General features: G+C 37.4%; 2 protein-coding genes and 1 long non-coding RNA gene across 3 annotated transcripts in view; all 3 read left to right on the top strand.

Moving 5' to 3' along the window:
• LOC133515617 (uncharacterized) overlaps positions 1 to 22653 on the top strand; it is a 1004237-nt gene that overhangs the window by 336993 nt on the left and 644591 nt on the right.
• LOC133530794 (uncharacterized) lies at positions 5184 to 5465 on the top strand. The gene is made up of 2 exons (XR_009801377.1): positions 5184 to 5219; positions 5305 to 5465. It is a non-coding gene; the product is annotated as an uncharacterized LOC133530794 (long non-coding RNA).
• Positions 7423 to 8659, top strand: LOC133530797 (uncharacterized). The gene is made up of 2 exons (XM_061868865.1): positions 7423 to 8401; positions 8494 to 8659. The coding sequence occupies exons 1-2, from the start codon at positions 7471 to 7473 to the stop codon at positions 8535 to 8537; spliced, it is 975 nt and encodes a 324-aa protein (XP_061724849.1). The 5' UTR covers positions 7423 to 7470; the 3' UTR covers positions 8538 to 8659.

Raw genomic sequence — 22653 nt, forward strand, 5'->3', positions numbered from 1 at the left:
CGAACTCTAAGATACGTCAAATATTAGATCAAGACACGATATGGATTGGATATGTCAGTGTCAAAAGCGACGTTTCTCAAAACAAAAACGTATCTAGACCTAATATTATTACGTATCTTAAAAATCGAATCGGATCGTATGTTTTCCTCGGCCTCAGACTATCTCCATACCAACTTTTATTTAAGCCTGAAATAAACGATATTTTATTTATACATTTTTCATCTTAATCGTTTCAGCAGTTTAACCGTGAAGAGTAAAAGATTTGTCTGTTAATGCAATTTTGGTTATTTATGTTTAATGTTGGTTTCGTTTATTTATTTTATCTTTCTATGATAAAGATATAAAATAAATGTTAATATTTCATTTCTGAATTAAGATAGTGGAATTCAATAAATAAACAACAGTAATATTAGGCTTAAATTATCTGCACGACTAAGTATCTGTAAGTAAATCTCTCTTTTCGACGACCGGTCTGGCTTAGTGGGTAGTGACCCCGCCTATGAAGCCGATGGTCCCGGGTTCAAATCCTGGTAAGGGTATTTATTCGTGTGATGAGCATGGATATTTGTTCCTGAGTCATGGGTGTTTTTTATGTATTTAAGTATTTATAAATATTTATATATTATATATATCGTTGTCTAAGTACCCTCAACACAAGCCTTATTGAGCTTACTGTGGGACTTAGTCAATTTGTGTAATAATGTCCTATAATATTTATTTATTATTTATTAAGTCTCGATTTTTTGTTCACAGCATTATGTGAATACATATTTTACTGAGGTATATTTTTCCTTAAAGCTTTGCATATTTAAGTAGAGGTAGGTACATTAAAAGCAGTATAAGTATACTGATTATACATACTTTCCATTGCATCAATGGATATTTAAGGAACACGCTTTAGATACCATACTTTTCGCTAAATAAAACGCAAACAATGAATTCTCCTAAAACTAACTAAAATTGATACTGTTACACGCCGTATCCCACAAGAAAATTCCGCAAAACGTAAAACTCCCGGACCCTAGCGACCATCTTGGACCCCAGTCACGTTCGGACAAGTCGGTTACTCCGCGGGGCCCGTGCGTTTTATCTGCAAGTGTGTGGGGCCCCTTTATGTGTTTCTAATGCTTGGCGAGCATTGGTGTGTCGAAAAAGACCACCAGCATAATTAGGAACATTTAGACCGCAAACATTGCGATCAGCGAAATGTGCGAACGACCTTGATTTCCCGCGTGCGCGCCGTTTTCGTCAAATACGACTACCACCAGAGGGCCTACCGCGAACCACGTTCGACGTGTTGCCTCCCTATCACACTTACGCACGAATTTACAAGTGCGACAGAGAGGCAACACGTCGAACGTGGTTCGCGGTAAGCCCTCAGTTTTGACATTGACATATTCGCTCACGTCTACGTAAATTACTTTCTATACATCTCGCTTGCACTAATATGCGAGTACGAGCAAGATGCATAGAAAGTAAGCTACGTAGACGTGAGCGAATATACCAATACTGGTGGTAGCGGTATCAGTGTCAAACTGACATATTCGTTGCGTAACTTACTTTCTATACATCTCGCTCGCATTGCCAGTACGAGCGAGATGCATCAAAAGTAATTTATATATATATATATATATATATATATATATATATTATATGTCAGTGTTAAAGTCGTGGTAGCCGTATAGTCCGCGGCCTTAGGTATGTGTCGGTATAGAAATTATTTTTACATTATTTATTTTATACGAGTATTGACCATCAAATATAGCAAGAAATGGGTAGTTTAATATTTATTAGATTTTTTTTAATTTCTGCTATAAGGGGTTTAATTTTTTATAAACTCTTGTAATAATGATAAAGTCTATTTATTAAAATCCCCTTTCGTTTTAGGCTCCAGCTGATAAATATAAGAGTCCTCTGAGCCAACATTTTAAAGACACTAGACTTAACTAAGTCGAAATTGAAGTTCCTTTTAACTTGTCAAAGAGTAGTTTTAAAGACTCATTTTGTTTCTGTCATCCTCTCGACATTTGTACTAAAATTTCAGTCATGGTCAACTTAGCCTGGTGATGAACTGCAGGCCCGAGCGTTGTGAATAATGGATATACGGCCCTATAACAATCGGCGGTCCTCGAGTGTCGGATACTGACGCGTTTCGACGGTTGAGTATTTGTTTGGTGACGCATTTTTATTTAGGTGAAGAGAACGTGAAATGAAGGCGCGTTTCCGCTAAGGTTGTATGTATTGACATTTGGAAATGTTATCGCGTGTGAAGTGAGAACTTGGACACTTTATGAATAAATAAATATTATGAAACAAACTTACAAAAATCGACCTCTGGGAATAGGCTTGTGTTGTGAGTATTAGGCGACGACATAGGTTGTATATGCAAATAGATTCATAATTAAATACATAGAAGCATAGAGCATAGAGCAGAGCTCAACTGGGGAAGTACCTCCACCTTACAGAAAACCGCAGCCAAATAACACTAGACCCTACTTATAGTGTTCTGTTCCTGCCGGTGAGTAAGGTTGCTAGAGCTCAACGAGGGTGCGGGGTGTTAGGGTCGGCAATGCGCATGTAACACCTCTGGAGTTGCAGGCGTCCATAGGCTACGATAACCATTTACCATCAGGCAGCCCGTATGCTTATTTGCCACCGACGTGGTAAAAAAAACATAGAAAAACATTAATAACTCAGGAACAAATATCTGTGATAAGGTGACAAATGCCCTTAACAGGATTCGAACCCTGAACCTCCTGCTTATATCTTACTTCGTTACGGTTTTTATTGTAACGTTTCTGCAAACAAAAACGTCACTTTTGACACTAGCATATCCAATCTATATCGTATCTTTAGGCAATTTTGACTAATCTTAAAGTTAGCATCGGGCCGTGTGTGTAATTGTGTATACCGAGTTCCAGTAGTTCCTTATTACCAATAATTTTGTAGCCATAGCGCGCCATAACAACGGCCAACAGCCTCGCAAACAGCAAAAACTACCGCGCTCACAAGCCGGACATGCCACACAAATCCCGACCTAATTACAAACTACTAAAGTTTCATTTACATCGCCTCAAAACTTGACTTTGTCACTCGCCCGCAATTCGGACCGTGCGTCTTCAAATTTACGGTACAATTCACTTGTCTCAATGAGGGTAAATTGGGATATTGGAATTTTGACTTTAAAGTAAGCGTGCTAAAGTTGCTTTCCGTTTGTTGCGTTTCAACAGGTAAGCAACGTCATTCTAGTCGGTTATTTAGGGAGCTAAGGACGTGGTAACCAGTATAAATGCGCCATAGAATAGTTACGTATCTTGAGGTCATGATATATTGGTTATCTCGATGCTGATAGCAAATTATTGTTAGAAGTTAATTGTAGACCGTGCGTTAGTCTGTAATGAGCTGTATTGCATTGAGTCACGGTGCATTTTGCCTGTGTGCAGTGGTAATGGTTGGAGACATTAAACTTGTATGTCCGTTCGTATTGCGGCGGATTTGCTGAGTAACTCTGTTAGATGACTTTCGAAATGTGAAATTCTGTTTGGTATGCGATACCCAGGAACTCCACAGTTATTACATTTTGAACTACTTACTTACTCACAGAGATTTTCAGTATTGTATATTGAAATAGAATTATTCGTAATTAGTTCTGTTTTGTTTTGTTATTTTTGAGTTTGTTTAATTGTCCCTGGAAGAAGACATTAAGACCTAATTTTATCGGTTTAAAGCCATATTTGGTTAATTTTTTTATCGAATGAAGTGTTTAAGTGGTGCAACCTTCAAAACGATGTAATTTTAAAAATCACAATTTTTTTTTGTACTACGTCGGTGGCAAACAAGCATACGGCCCGTTTGATAGTAAGCAGTCTCCGTAGCCTATGTACACCTGCAACTCCAGACGAGTTACATGCGCGTTGCGGACCCTTACACTCCGCACCCTCGTTGAGAATATTTATTAAACCAGAACTTCTAATTATCAGATATTTCTTATTTTCAATATGTACGGTTTTGAAAGCTACCCCAATACACTTTACTTGCAGAATCTTAACTACATTACTGTCTGACTATTTATACATCTGTATCTTTGCTTAGCTGCCATAAGAAAAACTTCTACGAGTATACAAGGTGTAACTCGAAAGATTTCATTCACGCACTTCTGAAGCCAAAGGAAGGAACAAATGTTTTATGAGTTTGCGCATTGTAATGCCTGCTTGAATAATAAAATACCTTTATTTTACATTTTAAAACTGAGACTATAAATTAATTTTGGCGATTTTTTGTTATGTAATACCTAATTTATGCTAAGGTTATTTATTTGTCACTTTTTGACATCTATCAATAAGGATATTAAGACTACGCCCAATAATGGCTTCATCACCATCAAAAGGCGCTTTGCACTAAGTAACAAATATATGTTTTTTTTTTAATTGGCATTAACTCTGGAACTAGGCGAAATCCAGAAAAGTTTATACGACATTTTAGTCTAAATGTGATCAGGAATACACTGTTAAAATCTTTCGGTTTACTTATGTTACACCGTGTATACGTTCAACTAAATATTTTCACAAAATGCCCCGCGGCACCTGTGAAGCTGATTAAGTTATCTCGAACATTGTCCAAACACTGGCCGTCTCGTTCAAACATTGGCGCACTCGTCAAACATTGGCGCGCTGCTCAAATATTTGCGGAGCATTACGCGAACTCTCGATTGAGACATTTCTGCGAAAACAGGGTGTTTGTTGAGATTCTCACGTTATTTTTAAAATGTGTTGGTACAACCTCGATAACACGAACCTCCATAAGGCCTAATCCTTGTTAACACGAAATAAAATCCTATTTCCCTCCCTTCAAAGACCAAAATCTCAATCACTCGAAATATTTTAACTAATTCTATGGATTCCACTCACATCTTTTTAGTCAATTGCGGGACATGTTTCAAAAGCACGTGAGTGGAATCCGTAGAAATAGTTTAATGTTTGTATGTCTCACAACAGTTTAAATTGGATATTTAATCTCACTAAGACGAACTAACCAAAGATTCCCTTCACGTTTGTTCAGTACATTTTCTGCCTCTATCTTATACTTTTAAACGACTTTATTTACATGTGCTTTTGTATAGTAATTAACAAACTTAAAAACTAAATCTAAAAAATTTACAATATTATATACTAGGGTCGACACCCGTGTCGCGACGAACGCGAGCCTCAACAAAATAGCAGGTAAGTCTATGCCTTAAACAGATTTAATTGTTTATACTGGTAACACTGACAGAACATAAAAAAGGTTTGAACGTATCTTTGTCAGTAGGAGGTAGAAGAGACTTTTCCCCGATGGAACAATGTTCGTAGGGGGAATCAGTTGGACAGAATAAAAGGAAGACCTGCGGGTGTAAATCGGTGAGTGTTAGAAATATAGTTTCATCATTATTTAGATGAGAGAGATGAAGGGATAACTAAGAACGAGAATTAGAATAGAAGCAGCCAAGAATAAGTCAAATGGTTGTGAGTGGACAGGGTCGGGCTATAAGGGGAGTTGTGGAGGCCCGCGGCGGAGAAAGAATCTCTGCCAAACAATCAGATGGTATTAGAATTTAGATCAGAATATAAATCTAGAAATCACTTCATCTCTTACTCTTTAGTACTATGTTGTATATGTTCAGAAGTATCTTGTCGTTATGTCTTGTTTCTACTCAGGCATGGTTTCATACTAGAGTAATAAAGAATATTTACTCTGGTTGGCAACGTTACATAGATATAGACGTCACGACAAATTGGTGAAGATGTTGTGCGAACATATTATTAATAAGCGAAGCATAAGCATGTTCGTTAGAATAAGCACCTTTCGTTTTGCTCGGGAGGCTCCGAGGTAAAACGGAGAGATAACAGAAAGAACGGTGGAGACCTAGAAACTCACAGAATGGTGGAGACCTAGAAACTCACAGAACGGTGGAGACCTAGAAACTCACAGAACGGTGGAGGCCAAGAAACTCACAGAACGGTGGAGACCTAGAAACTCACAGAACGGTGGAGACCTAGAAACTCACAGAACGGTGGAGGCCAAGAAACTCATAGAACGGTGGAGACCTAGAAACTTATATACAGATGAGAAGTTGATGTACGTTTACACATTGTTAGAAATGCAAGATGTACAGAGTCCATAGCCTAGGAATCCTAGTTTGGTCTCACAGGAACAGAACGTTTTTTCCTATTTCGTCATTCAGAAGAACCCTATGCTAGGAATCCTAGCTCGGGCTCATTAATATAATATACGGAAGGAAAACAATGATTAGATACAAATAAATGTGTTTTATTTAATTGTGAATTTATTTTATGTATTTAATAGCTAAATAATGTATTTTGAAGTGATGAAATATACTTAACTCAAATGAGCAGCGTACATGTCACAGATGTCGGAGAGTGTGAAATCTGCTTAAAACCTCGATAAGAGTTGTAGGCGAAAAAACGCCTCATGCTCGTTATGGTTGCAGCAGTGTAATGGTTTGTTCTTGTTAGCATAAATTTATCCGAACTAGTACTAAGCAACTGTCATCGGCCTATTTAGAAATTAAGGGTTTTGTTATTGGTTATTAATGCCAATTACGAAATGACATATGGATTTGTAAATGGAAACGTACTTGTCAGCTTTGGCGCTCTTTTAATCTAAGAATAACTTCAGTCGGTTACTTTGTATGAAAATGTTTGGTCTGAAGTTAAGAGTATGAATGTTCGCAATCGCAATAAAAGGTATCTGAAAAAAGAAAAAACTTGGTATGGCTAAATGGCTGATTAATATTGTTTGTAAGCGAAATTTTCGAAGGATACCATTGCAAGTGTGTTTAGATTAGTGGTTCTTGTATGTAATCCTGTTGTGAAAGTGCAACGAGTATACTTTACCACAGAAGATACACTGTGCTGTAGTTCTACTGTGTATAAACAAAGCAAGGATATAAACGTAAGTTTTTTCTTAAAGTTTCTTACCAGAATCCAGTTACCACGCCAATTTGGCAAAACGTATTTACGTAATGTGTGATGTTGTTTACTTGTGTAGTACTACACCGAAGTAGTTCAAATAGTATCTTGTTTAAATTCTAAAAAATTGAGTCTGTAGGACCCAGTAATGATTCTGCTTAGAGAAAGTCTAGTAAATAATGTTCTTGTGGTATACACTAAATAAAATGGATAAAATAGGTGTAGAATTGTAAGAAATTATTTACTTTCAGTACATTCAGAATGGACGACGCCATGTTAGTTCGTTTGGAACTTATTCATGAGCGCCTATCGAACTTGATGGCGCAAAGCACCGCCATGGGTACGGTCACGGAAGAGAAATTAGCTAAACAGATTCAGCTCATCGAAGAGTGCGACTCGAAACTCACTCAAGAAATACATAGAAAAGTGCAGTCAAGTTTCCAGTGAAAGATTAAAAACTTTTACCAAGACACAGTTTCAGTCGGAAGAATGGAGGGTGGAAATGAAAGCTCTGTTAAAAAATCCTTCAGTGACACTTACCACTTCGAAGTTGCCAAAACTTGCCCTACCAAAATTCAAAGGAGAAACTCTGCGATGGGCAGAGTTTTGGGATCGTTTTAAGAGTAATGTACACGACAAGTCATTGCCTGATGCCGAGAAGATGGCATACCTTGTCGGCTGCCTAGAAGCAGAGGCTCTTCAGGCAGTGGAAGGCCTTGGTATAACTGAATTAAATTATAATGTAACATTAGAAATATTAAAAGAAAGGTTTGGGAACCAGCAAAAGGTTATTGATGCCCACTATGATGCCATCAATAATGTTCAAAGGGCAACGCACCATGCCACGGACTGCAGAGCAAATTTGAATATGATAGAGAGACATTTAAGAGTTCTTCAAAGTTTAGGAGAAACCATAAATGGAAATCATTTAAGGTCTACCATACTATCCAAATTCCCTGAGAAGGTGGTATATGAGTTACACTTGCTAACGCTGACGGATAATATAGATAATATACGAAGCGGACTACAAAAAATTATAACTGCAATGGAAAGTGCTAAAGAAAGCCCTGTCCCAAGTAGTAGTGACAACATTTCTACAGCAGCTTTACATATAACTACCCACCAGAAGAAAGGGAAGCAGGAAAACAAGAGGATATCCCATAAAAGGGGGTTTCTTAAAAGAAAACTACCGGAGAATACTGAGAAGATGTCAAAAAATAAGAAACCTAAGATGGCTTGCATTTTTTGCCAAGGCGCGCACTACAATGCATCCTGCACAGTGGTTCAGGATATCAACGATAGGAAAAAGAAACTAGGCAAAAGATGTTACATTTGCTTCAAGGAAGGACATAGAACAACAACATGCCACAATAGGAAGCCGTGCTTCTTCTGCAAAGGAAGTCATAATCAAGCTTTATGTCCACAAAAGCCAGGTCATAATAATATTGAGTTATCTATGGCATCTATGTCATTATCTAAACATAATGATATCAATATTAAACATAATTATTGTTCTTACCTACAGACGGCAATAGTGGAGGTGGGGCCGAAGAACTCAAACAGAACTAAGACACGAAGGCTGATTCTTGACAATGGCAGTGGTCGCAGCTATATTACCAGGAAGCTTGCAAAAGAACTTGACTTAGTAGCAGATCAGGAAGATGAACTGATGGTATTTGTTTTCGGTGCTGATGACCCAGTTAACATTTCCAGCCCATCAGTTGACATCCAAATTATAACAAGAAGAGGTATCAGAAGGGATATTCGGGTAAACATTGTGCGCCGTATAACTAATTATCTTGGTCCTCCCATGAGTATGGATGGAATTGATGGAGTAGATGTTGTAGCTGATGATGGGTCTGCTAGTGAAGAACCACAACTTTTGATGGGTGGTGATTATTATTATTCATTTCACAGAAAAGAAATGCTATTGCTGAAGGATCACTTATATTTAATTAACACAGATTTTGGCTGGATGATTGCCGGCAAGGTCCTACAAGAAGAGAAAAATAATACACTATCTGTCATTATGTACTGCCAATGCCAGGAATCCGTAATACCCTATTTTGTAACACCAGACTTGCCTCTCCGGGAACCGGATATCAGATTTCTATGGGCCTTAGAAAGTATTGGGATTGTAGACTCTCCTAAGATAACTAGAGAGGAAGAGGCCATCAAACACTTTAATGAAACAGTCAAATATGAGGATAAGAGATATCAGGTGAAGTGGCCCTGGATAACATACCCCCCTGACTTACCCACTAACTATGGTCTAGCTTATGGGAGACTGTCAAGCTTAATCAAAAGATTAGAACACGATGCCATGGAAGAGTATGATAGCATTCTGAGAGAACAACTAACCGTAGGGGTTATAGAAGTAATAGATCCATCGGAAATTGACTCTAAGACACATCCTGTTCACTATCTTGCCCATCATATTATTCTTCCGAAGGGGAAGAAGGGGCGTGTGGTGTATGATGGTTCGGCTAAACTCAAGAATAGTAAAAGCCTCAATGAATGCATGTATAGAGGACCTTCGATGCTCGAAGACTTGACCGCACTCCTATTGAGATTCAGAGTCAACAAGATTGGAATTACAGCGGATGTAGAAAAGGCGTTTCTTCAAGTAGGACTACAACAGGAGGATAGAGATGTGACCAGGTTTTTATGGCTGAAGGACCCCAAACAAGGAGTGACTGAGAAGAACCTTCTTCATCTGCGCTTCTGTCGTGTCCCATTTGGGGTAATATCTAGTCCATTTTTGCTGACGGCTACGATTCGCCATCATTTGTCAAAGGGTGACCAGCACCTTATGTCAGAAATAGCAGAAAGAACTTACGTGGACAACTTAGTCACTGGAACAGACACGTTAGAGGAAGCTCGTGAGCTTGTAAACAAGACTCGGGCGACATTCACAGAATTGTCTATGAATATAAGAGAATGGACATCCAACAACAAACGATTGCTGAAGACTATTCCAAAACAGTTTCGATCAAAAGACACTGAATCGACAAAGGTATTAGGACTTACCTGGCACATAGGAAAGGATACCCTGAAACTAAGGTTGGGTGATGTACTTTCCGACACAAAGCAAGACAACACAACTACAACAAAACGAGGGATATTGCGAACTCTTGCTTCATTATATGATCCTTGCGGTTTCGCGGCACCCTTAATTTTGCCTGCAAAACTCCTTCTTCAAGAACTATGGAAAAGGAAAGAAAAATGGGATTCTCAATTGCCAGAGGACTTAGAGGAAGAATGGCAGAAGGCAGTAAGTGCTCTACAGACTGCTGCTGAAATAGAAATACCCAGACATGTTGGCCTGTCGCCCAATGAAGACACAGAGTGTGAACTTCATTGCTTCACTGACGCATCTAAAAGAGCTTACTCAGCTGTAGTATATCTGAGGATAGTGAATAAGAAAGAAGTGAGCACTAAAGTAATGCTCATAATGGCTAAATCCCGAGTTACCCCGATAAACCACACGGAAGACCTCAAAATACCGAAATTAGAATTACTTGGATTCGTCATTGGGAAGCGACTCTTAACTTATGTAAAGAACACCCTTAGAATAGAATTGAAAAGACTATGCCTCTGGTCTGACAGTGAAATAGTTTTATACTGGATGAAATCAGACAAGTTATTGCCTCCATTTGTTTGCAGAAGAATAAATGAAATCAAACAAAACAAAGATATAGAACCCAGATATGTCAATACTGAATTGAACCCTGCCGATCTAGCAACACGACCGGAACTTTGGCACACTAAGAAGGAATTGTGGTTCAATGGACCTCAATTTCTTTCGCTAAGTGAGGAGGGCTGGCCAAAGTTGCAAGAACATGGCCAGTCAGCTCTTTTTGCAGGAACTGACTCTATAATAGATACCACGTCATCTCAAGCAGAAGAGTCAGTCAGAGGAACCATAGAACAGGAAATTACAGAAGGAATGACAATAGATATAGAGAATATAGAAGACAATGGTCAGATGCAGGTTTCGGCCACTGGAGCTGATATTAACTGCGCAGAAATAAAGAATTTACAAAAATTACACTTCCCTCAAGAGGCAGCAGGCAAGAAAACAAGCCTATTCAGGAATTTAGGACTATTTGTGGATATGGAGGATTTTAAGAAAGGCTGGTCGGCATTGTAAAGAATTGTATGAAGAGAACCTTAGCAAAGAGAGTTCTAAATGACTCACAGCTAAGTACAGTCATTAAAGAAATCGAAGCTGTGACGAATTCACGTCCACTTACTTGTGTTGGGTCTGACATAGAATATCTTTTGAGGCCGACAGACTTTCTAACCTATGGGAAATGTATAGCGATTGAGCCTTCTATACAAAATTCCTATCCAGGTGGTTCAGTCACAAAAGAAAATCTAGTAGAGGAACAGAAGAAAGAATTCAAGTAAATCCGGATGTACTGGAGGCAGAGGAATCTTCACTACAGGGAAGCACAGAGATATCTGAAATAGAATCCAGATATCCTGAAAGGGAATCAACAGAACAGATGCCACTAGAAACTGCAGTGGAGGATGATGTTAGATTGGAGACCAATGGTTTAGACAAAATACTCACTCCCGAGGAACTGATCCAGGAAAATGGTATTGGTGAGCAGGGTAAAGTGGTGTCTGAAGGTGATGAAGACGTAGAGAGAGTAGAAACTGTGTCAGATGTCAATGAAGGAAGAAGTAGAAGAGCAGCGGCGGTCCGGGCGAGAGAAAAGATTGCCCAATGGACGAGCCAGCTGATAGCCCTGCTATAGAAACTCACGGCCGTTGGGGAGTGTCGCGACGAACGCGAGCCTCAACAAAATAGCAGGTAAGTCTATGCCTTAAACAGATTTAATTGTTTATACTGGTAACACTGACAGAACATAAAAAAGGTTTGAACGTATCTTTGTCAGTAGGAGGTAGAAGAGACTTTTCCCCGATGGAACAATGTTCGTAGGGGGAATCAGTTGGACAGAATAAAAGGAAGACCTGCGGGTGTAAATCGGTGAGTGTTAGAAATATAGTTTCATCATTATTTAGATGAGAGAGATGAAGGGATAACTAAGAACGAGAATTAGAATAGAAGCAGCCAAGAATAAGTCAAATGGTTGTGAGTGGACAGGGTCGGGCTATAAGGGGAGTTGTGGAGGCCCGCGGCGGAGAAAGAATCTCCGCCAAACAATCAGATGGTATTAGAATTTAGATCAGAATATAAATCTAGAAATCACTTCATCTCTTACTCTTTAGTACTATGTTGTATATGTTCAGAAGTATCTTGTCGTTATGTCTTGTTTCTACTCAGGCATGGTTTCATACTAGAGTAATAAAGAATATTTACTCTGGTTGGCAACGTTACATAGATATAGACGTCACGACAACCCGGGTAAATGTGCCTAGCACGCTGCTGGCGTTACCTCTTTGGACCGCCAACGAAATATGCTGGACCAAATAAACGAGGAATTTAACTCTTAAAATGAAATGTGACATCTACAACAAACCTCTGTAACTCGAAAAAGATAATAACCTAAAATACGACTGTAGTTTCTGCTGTTCTCATAATTACCTCTCCAACACGAACTTTTCATGCGTTTTCCTTTGTAACTCGATACTTCTAACGTCCTACAGGAATCCTACGTGAATGCCCTCTATAAGACGAAACCTCGTTAACACGAAGTTTTTGACGATTCTCTTGGGATTTGTGCTATCGAGGTTCCACTGTATTAACAAAGAAATAGGTATACTCGTATTTGACATTAAATTATTTTTTTCATATAATTAAATATATTCTCAGAATTGTACTCGATTCTATACATGTAATATTTAATTTGCATAATGGCATACTTAATGATAATGTAGATAAGATTAGTATTAGTGATAATTAATGTCGTTATTTATGCATACAAAAACTATTACATTCTTAATTACTCTAAAAAAAACATTAAAATGGACTATAAACTAAATAGAAGTAAAAGTAAACAAAAAGAAAGACACAAATACAAAAACTAATCAAACAACCCGTCCCGAGCCCTCCCAGACGCAAAGGTGCCCATCACGCTCGCAAAAAACAAATAAACGAATTATTTATTTACAGATTATTTAGCAACTGTATAGTACAGCGAATTAATATTCGCCGTTGTATAATACACACTTATGTCCTATCTGATTTACGGCCCGATTCAAAGAATGATATACGACAACGATTAGTTCTGGTTTAGATATGTTCTCATTTAGATATCGTTTGTATGTTGTATAATTGACAGAAGCAGCTCGATTCGGGCAACCAATGTCACTTTGACGTTAGAAATATCGTAGACAGATTTCCGGATCACAGCGCAATCGAAATAAACGTAAATTTTGACATGTGACATGACAAGTTCATTTGAGTTTAATTTGTAATTTGTGAAAAAAATTGCATCACTCGGGAGCAAAGTTTGTTTAACTCTCCTACTAAGGTAGGAGAGTTAAACAAACCCTCGCAACGCTCAAGATTCTACCTTTAGAGTCATTTCACGCTATTCTCGCGGTAATTTTTTTAGAATCTTTCGCATGTACGGTTAACCATATTAGCATGAGAAGTCAAAACTACAACTGGGTAAAGTTGTACGTAGAACAATAACTATTATTTGTTCGCAGAACACTGTAAAACGAGGAAACATATTAATGGAAGAACACTAATCTTCCCAACTCTCTATATGTCGTTTATATATCAAAATTTAATATGCCACCGACGACGTTGTTGGCTATTTCGCGAGCTGGCATTTCATATGTCGAATACGTCCCCTGTTTCACTTAACACGCGACATGGCTCCAAAACAAGTTAAACTGCGACATCTGTACTCTCCCACTATCCAGCCGGGATCATTAATATCAATAACATGAAACCTTTTTGCTGATGGTACAAAAGCTCTACGGTGATTTATCGTAGAAAGTCTACGGCGTAGCAGTGCTACGGCCGGGGTGACTAGCCGTATAGGTAAAAAACTTAAGTATTTAAGTTACCTGTTGTGTGTAGTTGTGACGTGTTCGAATAGACAATAAATGTTTAAAAGACACACACAAACAAAACAAATGTCTATTCGAACACGTCACAACTACATACAACAGCAGTGGCAACATGGTTCCATTTTTATCACTTGTCACTATACCCGTCACTTTCGCGCTTACATACTAGTTAGAACGTGACAGCCATGCTGACAAATGATAAAAAGCCGACCATCTTAGCCCTACAGGTGACTTACTTAAGTTTTTTACCTATAGTAGATATATTAAAATAATTATTCTTTGTGTTATTAATAAATACGTATTCTTTGCATATTTTAATAATTTTTAACCAATATTTTTAAAAACCGACTTCAATGAGGGAGACCGGTGAAATAAAGGTTATTGTTGATTTTTGATTTCATACAATGACATTAAAAAGACAGCGTCCTACGCCTAATTATGTAAAAAAGGAGGTAAAAGGGGGTTGGTCACTGCACCCACCTTGCCACATTTCAGATTCGCTGGTTGATTGGTAAAATACCCGCAATAGGGTATTCGACTGTATTTAAAATAAATTATTTCACACCATGCATGAAATAATAATAAAAATGGCTAAAAGTTTGCTTAAAAGAGTTGAGAAGTACCCTCAATTCCTCATGGAATCCATCATCAGAACTCAAGCTTAACTAAAATGTGCCTTCAAAACCTAACTGCTTCACAAACACGCGAAGAGAACAAATTGCCAAACGTGAACTACTTATGCGGCGTTGAAGAGTTCCATTCTGTTCATCATCAGCAGTTCCGCTTCATCAAATGTCACTTCTACAAATGTAAATGCTTGATTTGACGATGAAAATACTAAGATCACTATATATATATGCCATTAACATTTGAGGAGTTCCCTCGCTTCCTCATGGACCCCATCGTCAGAACTCAAATAGCGGTATCGAATAAAGGTATTTAATACTGTAAATAGTCTATATATGGCGGTAAAAATAAAAGTGAAATGAAAACAATACCTCTAATAGGATTATAGGTATTATTTTTATAGTGGTAATAGTTTGACAATTTATTTACAGGTATTAAATAAAACCAATTGTACAATCACTGGATTTAACTCTCAATCTATTTATATATCAAATAAAAAATGTGATTTATTAGGGAATATGCCGCTCAAATGAAATGATTTTAATGTTGTGAAATATTTACATAAAATCAGTTCGCTATTGGGAATCCTAACAAGTTATTCAAGTTTGAATTGTCTATTGTCAGTTCGTCCGGCTTTTATTCGCGTCGTAAAATTGCTTTTCGGCATTTCCCGGTGCTTTTAAAACCACTCAGTCCTGGAACTACAGTACCCGATAAAACGAAACGATGACTAAAATACAGGAATTTCGAAGAATTATTTCTAAAGCTTAGCTTATTATTTTAGCACACAAGACTACATGAACGATAAATCAGCGTGGGATTAATAAAATTGTGATTCGAAATGATTAATTATTTATTCTATTTGAATAATGGTGATGCACTTTATATGTACTTGCTTTGTTGTTTTTATTTTTTAGTTTATTTTTTGACATTTAGAATTTATTCTAGAAATATTCTAGACTTTTTCATCACATTACTTTGCCTCATTAGTGGATAAAATGCAACTTTCTTATCAGTTTTTGGATAACCGAGAGAGCGTTTACGAGCTGGTGAGGTGAAAAATAAATGGTTCGAACGCGTAATGCAATAAATGGGTGCGATTGTTGAAAGACATGACTACAAAAAAGATGAATACTAATTCTATCTCAAAAATATTTACAAAGTAACCCATTTCTATTGCCAGGAAATTGGGGAAATGAATGAAATGTAGAAGCTAAGATACCATCCGTAAAAGTTTTTTGTGATATGGCTGGTTTGAGTATTTGCGAATGTGAATTTCCCGTTAAGTGATGAAATGTGTTAGATGTTCTCCTGCCTTTAGGCCACGGATCGATTCGACATATTATGGAGCATGTTATGTATTATAACATTCTTGTCAGTTCGTGACATGACACGGTTTTACAATTATCCGAAATGAGATGTGACTCTGTTTACTGTTGACCGTTGAACAAGGTGGTTCTCCTTATACGATTTCTGTCAGTACTATGTACTATTAGTACATTACGATACAAGTGCGAAAAATAGGAAATTCGAAACGAGTGGCGATAAATTAAAACACGACCGAAGGGAGTGTTTTAAATCGACACGAGCTGCGAATTACCTATTCGCACATGTATCGTACAACGTTTTACAGTACATATGGCCCTTTAAATGTTCGACACAGTAACGTAATATGCTAATTTTCGCACTAGTGTGGGAAGGTAGCACCATATGTACTGTAATAGTACATTACGATACAAGTGCGAAAAATAGGAAATTCGAAACGAGTGGCGATAAATTAAAACACGACCGAAGGAAGTGTTTTAAATCGACACGAGTTGCGAATTACCTATTCGCACATGTATCGTACAACGTTTTACAGTACATATGGCCCTTTAAATGGTTGACACAGTAACGTAATATGCTAATTTGAGCACTAGTGCGGTAAAGTAGCACCATATGTACTGTAAATTATATTCTAGTTCACCTAGCTGTAACATGAAAACTGTGCATCATATAAAATAAAAAACTATTTTGTTAAGAATTTAATAAGGATTATTTCTTTCATTGACACTTTATTCCTAAAATGTATACTTTTCTCAAAAAATAATAAAATTTGCGGGCATTAAGTCCGCCATTTGTACTCTTCATGTATTGTGCAATAAAGTTTAAATAAAAATAAAAATAAATATAATAAAAACTGTTAACCGGGACATAAATTATACGAAAAGGGGGGCTTGCGTCAAGGGGAGGGGAGGAGACGCTAGTGTGCATAAAGCTCCATACCCAAAGGTATCATACTGCATTAGTTTCAATTTGGATATATTTTTTCAAAAAACGTAATTTGACCGAATCAACTGCTTTACTCGCGCATTTACTCACGTCGCTCCGCACTAGGTATTACCGGTCCTCAGATTCGTACCAATAAAATCGACAAAATAGGTAGCGGTGGGCATGATGAGTAACGTTCCCACACCACGTCTTTATATATACCTTCTGCGCTACTTCCCATGCCACTCGACGAGTGGAAACGGGAAAAATTATCCACAGGTCATAAGAAGAAAGAAATCTTATACAAAAGTAAAAAAAAAATGATTTTTTGTGTTTTTTTTTTTACTTTTTGTATGTTTTTATACATAATAAGTACATGCTCTTGGGAAATTTATGGATTAATATTGGTAAATATTTTTCGTAAATACTAGTCTATTCAAGGGGTTCCTTGTCAGTTTGATATCTGTCAATAAGGATGTCTAGACTTAGGTCCCATAGTGGCGACATCGTCATCAAAAGCGGCCAAGTGCGAGTCGGACTCGCCCATGAAGGGTTCCGTAACATTTATGACGTATTTAAAAAACTACTTAATAGATCTCGTTCAAACCAATTTTCGGTGGAAGTTTGCATGGTAATGTACATCATATATTTTTTTTTGTTTTATCATTCTCTTATTTTAGAAGTTACAAGGGGGGGGAGAGACATTTTACCACTTTGGAAATGTGTCTCGCGCAAACTATTCAGTTTAGAAAAAAAAATGATATTAAAAACCTCAATATCATTTTTGAACACCTATCCATAGATACCCACACGTATGGGCTTGATAAAAAAAAAAAAATAGTTCCAGTTCTGTATGTATGGGGAACCCCCAAAATATATTGTTTTTTTTTTCTATTTTTGTGTGGAAATCTTAATGCGGTTCATAGAATACATCTACTTACCAAGTTTGAACAGTAACGGACAGACAGACGGACATGACGAATCTATAAGGGTTCCATTTTTTGCCATTTGGCTACGGAACTCTAAACAGGCGTAATGCCCTCAAAAACGATTTTTTTAAGTTGGTATTAACTCTGAAACGTGGCGAATTAAAAAAAAAAGTTCATATGACATTTTCGTCTCTAAATACGATCCGGAATATACTGTTAAAATATTTCCGTTTTCTCGCAGGCACCGTGTATCATCTGAGATAACCTTTTCAGTCAAATATAATCCTGTTAATGGTAAAATATTTGTCTAATACATATTTATTTAAAGTTAAATTATGAATATTTTACAATACAATAAAATACCTTTCTTGTGTGTTTCTTTTGATTTACTTACTAATGTGGTGCTTCTTCTCGCATGGTTAATCTAAACTATTAATACTACAACAATCGAGGTAGTTGCAGGTACTCTGACCTAAACAGTTAATTACGATGCGTCCTCTTTGACGGCCTCAACCCAAGTGAACAAACCCGTCCAACATTTACCGTGTCCCCACCACTTGCTAAAACTACCGTGTTGCCAACAGTATAATGTTATTTTCCCAACTACCCCTGTATTAATCGGGGTAACGTAATAATGTTGTCACAGTATAGTTATTATTTAAATGCTACCTTAAATGTAAACATAAATAAATCATGACACTAACTTCTTACTTTCGATGGCGCTATAACTCTTTGTGGGTCTTGCCCTCCTCCAGTCGTCGCGATCCTTGGCAACTTTCCTCCATTTGGTATACTTCCTCATCATCCTAAGATCTTCTTCCACACAGACCAGCCACCTTTTCTTAGGCTTACCACTAGACCTTTTCTGTTGTGGCGTCCACCTTGTCATAATTTTTGGAGCTCTCATATCGGGCATCCCTTCCAAGTGACCCGCCCATCTCAGCCGCTGGGATTTGCAAAACCTAACAATGGTCTTCTGTTTGATCCTTTTTTCGATTGAACTACTTAAAATATGTTGAGTAAATATGTGTATGATTTGGTATCAATGATTCCGCATAAATTAATGCTCTTTCGTCTATAAATATCGTCAAAAACATTAGAAACCTTACAATATTTCATATTAAAGATATTCCAACTAATGCTCCCATATTTGAACCGTGGATAGAAAGCAACAAATGACATCTCCTATCGTATGTCTATGATGGACAACCGAATACAAACCTTATTACATGCATGATGAGATTCAAATCGGCTTGAGCGAAGCCTACACAAGTATCTGTAATGACCGTGGTAGGTTGTAGCAATATGTATTCTATTGAATAGGAAATAGGGTTCGATATTGAATGAGAATAAAGCTCGCTTGGGGCAAATGTACATTTTATTGTAAAGAAAAATAACGAAAACATGGCCGTTAGGTTTACGGTAAGGGTGAAGACGAACTGATACGGTGGTTCCGTGCAAGATGTTGTAAATGGTTTCACATTATTGATAAACCATTACTTTTCTCTAAGTTATGTATCTTGCCTAGATTTCTAAGAGGACAGAAATGAAAAAGTTATATTGACCTAAAAAGGCAATTCTGTTTGATTAGGTATATCATGGAATAGTCTACTTAGTACCTTCGTAAGTTGTGCAAATAATATCAGATACCAATCTAATCGATCGATACAAGAATATTTCAATTTCGTAGTTTTATTTCAATTTTTTAAATGTATTATCTTCTTTGTTACAAGACAAAATTACAAGAAACAAAGTTGTCCTAACCCTCTATACGCAGTTGGGTAAAAACATAGCCTATTTTGTCATCAATGCTTCCAATTCATCACTTACGGGCCCTGGGTTCTGATCATAAACTAAGAATATAAGCGCGACCAACGCTTAGATAAGAGAAAGAATAATGATTTAATAATCTATCTACGTACGATATGGTTGCTTAATTGTTTTATACTCGTATAATCTACTCTAAGTAAACGGTCGCGTCAGTCAACCTACCTGCATACTTGTTTCCTGTACCGCGCCTTAAATGATTGCCACCGGGTGTCCGCGATTGCTATAATATCCCAGGCCTCGCTGAATTATTCTCACCGGGTGTCCATGATTGCTACGTTGTCCTGGGACTCACAGCTTGATTGTCACTGCACCGGTCCACGAATGTAATATCCTGGGATTCACAGAATGATTGTCACAGAGGGTCCCGAGACTCGCGAAATGATCGTCAGCGCTCGCCGCCGGGCGCGGAACTCAATTTACTAGAAAATGGTTCGAACGGCGCTCGTGAGTTAGGGATCCATTGGAAAAAACGTTATATTGTTATGTTTATTTTTATATTCACGAAATTATTTCATTTTTCTTGAGGTGGAATCCCAAACGAAGGTATATCTTTAATTAGTAGGCATTACATTTATAGAGGTAAGTAATAGTGTTATCTTTAATACAAAGCTTATTAAAAACGTGAACTGTTGACTATAAATTTACAATACTAGGTTCTAACGAGATGATCGTACTCGTTTTGTCTGACAAGATAATTATTTTCTATATCTTACTTCTAGGTTTTGGTACGTTTATAGGCAGTTACATCTTATTTTTTAAGTGTTCGTATTGTATTATTATTACCTACTATCCTACTCATATGTTGATACCTGGTCACCCTAGTCTTTCCTGTGTAATGCGATGCCCTGGTCACCCTACCGCATACGTGCTCCTATTGTATTCCGGGGAATTTCCGGCGAGAATACACATGGTGCACAATACGTGTAGCCCGTGCCATCCCGGCCACATCATCGTTTACAATACGATACTACGCAAGAATTAGACATACCTGTACCCCTAGTGTAAATTTAGTCGATAGCGAAACGTGACGTACGCGTTTGCGTTAAGTCTCATTTTGTATGGGTTTTTGAACAGCGCGCCAAGCGGGACGTTTTGGAAAGTCAAAAATCTCATACAAAATGACACTTAACGCAAACGCGTACGTCACGTTTCGCTGTCGAAAATATTTACACTAGGGGTACTGGCATAAAAAGTTGAATAAAGTTATGGTTTCGAACTTATCAAGATTCAAGATTCAATAGTACATTACGATAGAAGTGAGAAAAATAGGAAATTCGTAACGAGTGGCGATTAATTAAAACACGACCGAAGGGAGTGTTTTAGATCGACACAAGTTGCGAATTACCTATTCGCACATGTATCGTGCAACGTTTTACATTACATATGACCCTTCAAATTTTCGACACAGTTACATAATATGCTTATTTACGCACTAGTGCGGAAAAGTAACACCATATGTACTGTAAAATATAATTTATTTAAGTAGGCCTTCCAATAAGCACTTTAAAAAAAATCGTAAAAATATATCATCTTAACCTAATTCATGAGATGCATGTCTTATTTTATGTTATTTCAAAATGTCGTTTTAAAATGAGAGCGAAACTGCGATTGTATTGCGGCGGTCAGGTTTGTCGTCGTTTTAGAACATATCGCGGTCACATATAAACCATCATAGCCTCGTAAGGCCCAAGGTCCTACCTATAGGACTTATTCAGTTCGATGAAATTTAAATCATATTCAATTAGGACAGAGTTGCATTTGTTTTGTTTCGTGCAATTTTCAAACAAAATAAAATCTACTGTATTCCGTGCACTATAGGTTCAAATTCCAGTGGCAAATTTTGGATTTTTCATTTCTATGGCTGGGCCTTAAGAGGATAGCATAACGTAATGATAAGTGCATATAGTGACCCACACGGACCCAATCGCCGTGTAATATGGCGTCAAGTGTCCGTAGAGACACGGGTCGTTTGTCATCTTTACTAGCCAAGACATCTCAGTCGTGTGCCTTATTGTAATTGTATAAGGTGTATTATTGATGTGTAGTTTTGAATCGGAATTGCAAGTTATAGATCGTGTCATTGACGACGACGCCTGCCTTGACGCGTATTGCCATGACATTAAAGATTAGATTTGACAAAACTGAGCGCCATATCAGTCAAAAACACAAATCATCAAAAAAAAAACACAATACGTATCGCTGCTTTAATTTGCCTATTTATTTATGATTGTATATGTATGTGAAAAGGATTGTGGTTATGGATGCTATATTCCCACTAGCCAAAAATGTGGGAGGTCATGCCGCTCACGCATCGGCCTCCACAGTCACCAAACCCGTTGTCTAAACAGCAATGCTTAAATCGTCTGCAATAGAGGCAAAGGCCTGTGATGATGATTCCCACTAGACAACGATACGCATACGTAGATAAATATTTGAATACATAGCTAAATGTTACTATGCTGAGTGGGGACCCTGTTTAACATCTAAGTAAATTGTGCTGTTGTGTGTGCTAATTTACAGTTTTGTCAAATGATTGTACAAATTATGATGGTAATAAGTGTATTTTCTTTCTTTAATTATTTTTTTGTATCTAATTTCAGAAATAAATATCTGTGTTCATCACAAATATATTTATTGTTTTTACTGCTGAAGCTGAACTTTAGCAGATATAAGCTTTAGGCCAATATAATGTATTATATAGCCCTACAAAATATATCATGTATACTTCATCGTGCTGTCATCGCTTTGAGTTCCTCCACCATGAGGCTTAGAACGCACTGCGATAATTTTTTTGCGCTTTCAGTCTAATTTCTTGCGGTTTCAGTATTTCAAGTGACAGCTAGAAATGACAAGTGACTTTTCAACCAAGTCTAAATATCAGAAGGAAGCCAGTTATAACATAGGTACTTTCGATCAAGAAAATTCTAACAAGAGTAAGCCTCTCAGCAAGGAAACCTTATAGTTTTCGTTCGATTTAACAAAGCTTTTCCGTTGAATGCCGAGACCTCTCGATTCTAATTGTGTATTTATCCTTTGACAATCTCTAACGTGTT

The sequence above is a fragment of the Cydia pomonella genome, chromosome 2 (assembly GCF_033807575.1).
Source record: "Cydia pomonella isolate Wapato2018A chromosome 2, ilCydPomo1, whole genome shotgun sequence".
NCBI classification, from domain to species: domain Eukaryota; kingdom Metazoa; phylum Arthropoda; class Insecta; order Lepidoptera; family Tortricidae; genus Cydia; species Cydia pomonella.

Excerpts from the sequence above, each read along its gene's own strand:
- LOC133530797 (XM_061868865.1), top strand. The coding sequence starts at position 7,471 with ATGAAAGCTCTGTTAAAAAATCCTTCAGTGACACTTACCACTTCGAAG. Across the intron at positions 8,402-8,493 it reads TTTATGTCCACAAAAGCCAG|ACGGCAATAGTGGAGGTGGG; the intron begins GTCATAATAATA and ends TCTTACCTACAG.